This window comes from Meleagris gallopavo, chromosome 15 (genome assembly GCF_000146605.3).
Source record: "Meleagris gallopavo isolate NT-WF06-2002-E0010 breed Aviagen turkey brand Nicholas breeding stock chromosome 15, Turkey_5.1, whole genome shotgun sequence".
Classification (NCBI taxonomy): Eukaryota; Metazoa; Chordata; class Aves; order Galliformes; family Phasianidae; genus Meleagris; species Meleagris gallopavo.
Genome location: NC_015025.2, coordinates 9,618,503 through 9,621,545, shown reverse-complemented (window position 1 = coordinate 9,621,545; position 3,043 = coordinate 9,618,503). Strand labels below are relative to the sequence as shown.

General features: G+C 62.4%; 1 protein-coding gene across 1 annotated transcript; it reads right to left on the bottom strand.

Annotated features, from left to right (window-relative positions):
* Positions 1-2: 2 nt before the first annotated feature.
* Positions 3-2,219, bottom strand: RNF44 (ring finger protein 44; the record flags this gene model as incomplete). The annotated part of the gene is made up of 6 exons (XM_010719066.3): positions 1,765-2,219; positions 1,250-1,466; positions 776-943; positions 446-622; positions 109-270; positions 3-35 (listed from the first exon to the last, which is right to left on the bottom strand). Coding segments are annotated over exons 1-6 (864 nt in total), but the record flags the coding sequence as incomplete, so codon positions are not given.
* Positions 2,220-3,043: the final 824 nt, after the last annotated feature.

Genomic DNA, 3,043 nt, shown 5'->3' with positions numbered 1-3,043 from the left:
GTGTTCAGCCGCCGGGGCATCATGTGGGGGTATGGCTGTGAGGAAAGATGAGGGCTCAGGGCTGTGCTCGCAGCTCCTGCATCCCCCAGCACCAAGATGGAGACTTACCACGCCGAATGGCAGCTCTTGGTGCAGCGGGTCGTGGGGGAGGTAATGCAGCGGCACGGAGGGGGAGAGCGTGGGAGCATGGTGGGACGGGGGGTATGTGAAGCCAGCAATGGGGTGCTGCTCCCCTCGCAGGTCCACATCATTGTCTATCCTCTGCAGGGGCTGTAGAGGAAACTGTTAGGCTGGAAGGGGTGTCTCAGATTTCATCCACTGCCATTAGCACGGCATTGCACCCCGTGCATCCCACCTGAAGGGCTGCACAGAGATCATACTCTGTTCCAGGGCCCCGTGCCTGGCTCTGCAGCACCAACACCTCCCCCACTCTACCCCGACTCACCATTCGTGGGTGCTGGGCTTGGAGAGGCACAAACTGCCCCAAGGGAGCCATGTGGGGCGGCTGGTGGGGGGGCACTGGCGGCGGGGGCGGGTGCAGGATGTAATGGTCGCTGGAGATGATTGGAGGGAACGTCTGGTAGGAGACTGGGAGCTGTTGCATGGCGCATGCCTGGATCAACTGCGGGGTTTGGAGAGAAATGTGGGTCAGGGGCACTTCTGCCTGCCCCAGAGCATCAAACGGCCTCTGTGCTCTGGGGTGGCACCCTTGCAGCCTTCAGGCAACCCATGGTCACCACCAGGTGTCCCCTTCTCTGTCCCCACCGTGACTCACCGGGGGTGGGAGGCAGCAGAGCGGGTAATGCTGTCCGCTGAACATCACTGAGCATGCTGGGAGCTGCTGGGTGCTGCACCCAGGGATGTGCTGGCTGGTATGGATGGGGAAGCCTTGCGTCGTGACGGTTGTGACCGTGTAGGAGAGAGGGACAGGTCCCTGGTGCACCTGGGGACAAGGCACAGAGGATGTGTGCAGAGGACACAGTCCCAGCTGGGCTGTCCCCATCCCGGAGGGGCAGCAGCAGGGCACAAAGCACCCAGCGCTTGGACACAGCCAACATAATGCAGGGCTCAATGTGAGTTTTGGACCTCGCTTTGCAACCAGCAGTCAGGGTGACGTGGGCTCCCACCCCATCACCACCAGAGGGGACCACTGGACATATCACAGATCCCTGTCCTAGAACCAGCTCTGGACAACCTGGTATGAGTGCAGGATCACTCTCAGCACCAGAGCTGCTCCTGCAGCACCTACCTGGTCATGAAGATCCACCATGAATGGGTTCTGGTGGGGTGGGTGAGCGGCCGGGTGCAGCATTCGTGGCGGTGTGCTGGGGAGAGCGTAGGCGCGGGGCTCATCTACAGGGATGTGCGGCTGCTGGGGGAAGGCAGGGTGCAGCTGGGTCTCATCCTGGCCCAGCAGGGTTGCCAGAGGTCGGTCGCGTCGTCCCCACTGACGCCTGGCAGGGGGGCTGCGGAGCCACCGCAGGAGAGAAACAGAGCAGGAGTGACCCCCAGGCAGGGTCAGCGCCCAGCGGTGCAATGCTCAGAGCTGGGCTCCTCATTTGGCTGCCAACGTCAAGCTCCACTTGCCCTGTGTGTGCCACCTGTGTCCTCAGCACAGGACCCCCTGTGCTCCCCCCGGCCATGCTCCCCACCCTGAACTCCCCCAACCTACTATGTGCTGGTGGCTGCCCCAGCAGGCTGTATAACCCACAGTGTGTACCCACACAGCCATGATGGCCACTAGGACTCCGTGCTGCCCCATACCTTCGCCGGAGGTGGTCAGGGCTGCTGCAGGGTCCCCCTGAGAAACGACGTTGGTTAAAAGGGGCAGAGGGAGGCCGCCTATTCACTGCCAGTTCCCATGGTCGCATTGGTGACGTCGGGAGGCGGATGAGCACGCAGGACCTCACGCTCCAGGCAGGGCAAGACACCAGCACCTTGGATCCTGTGAGAACAACAGCAGGTCATGGTCTCTAAGCCCCCAGGATAGCACGGGGTTGGAGCATGAACAAGACCCCCAAATCCTGCCTGATATGGGATAAGGGAGAGGGAAAGGTGTGGAGCTGGCTCTGGGCAGCAGCCTTACCCCAAGATGTGCTGTGCAGTGTGACCCAGTCACTGCCCAGCCTGCTGCCCCCGGCACCCAGCCCCAGGCCCACCACCGCTCCTGGGGCTGGAGACAGCAGAGCCTGGCCCCCATTGGGTACCCAGGCTGCGTCCCTCTGCTGTGTGACCCTCCCCCCCCCCCCATGCAAGACACAGACACTAAGTGAGACAGAAGCACGTGTTTTTGTCACAGAGAAAAGCAAGCTGGTGACTGCAGGGCTGTCCTGGGCTGCTAATGGGACCAGGTACTCCCAGTATGTCCTCAGCCAAGCAGGGTTCAGTGCTGTTCTGAGGGTGCTCTGTCCTGCAGGGCTCCTGTGTGTCTGCTCTGCACCCTCTGCAAGCTGCCAGCAGGGCACTGCTCCATTGCTCTGCACCCAGGGTGTCCCCATGTCATTGCCACACAGCAAAGTGCCACCGCTCCACACCTGGGGCTGCTCATTGCCCGGCTCCACGTCCTCCCGTGTCCCTACAGTACAAGGTGGCACAAGTTCCAACCCAAGCAGCTCAAAGCTGTTCCCCCAAATCCAGCTGGTGGCCATCTCCCGGCAGAGCGCCTGCTTCAGTCCTTTCTCCTGCCGCTCCATGCGCTGGCCATGCGGGCACAGGCTGAGCACGGAGCACCCTGAGCCCGGCAGCAGCACTGCAGGAGGCCGGGGGCGTCCCCAGAAGGACAAATGGCCATGTCACACCAAGGGGTCGGCCTGACACTGTGCCTGCTGAGCATCTCCTCCTACTCTCTCCCCAACTTGGGATGCTGGTTCTGAAGCGGAGGACAAATCTCTCTCTTTTGGACAAAAACAAAGCCGTCACAGCATGAGCCCCCAGAGCAGCCTTCGCTCCCGCTGGGGTCCCACCGCCGCGGGGTGCAGAGCTGTGCGCGGTCTGTGCTTACCGCGCCGCTCCGCGCTCCTACCCCCAGCGTCCCCGCTTACCG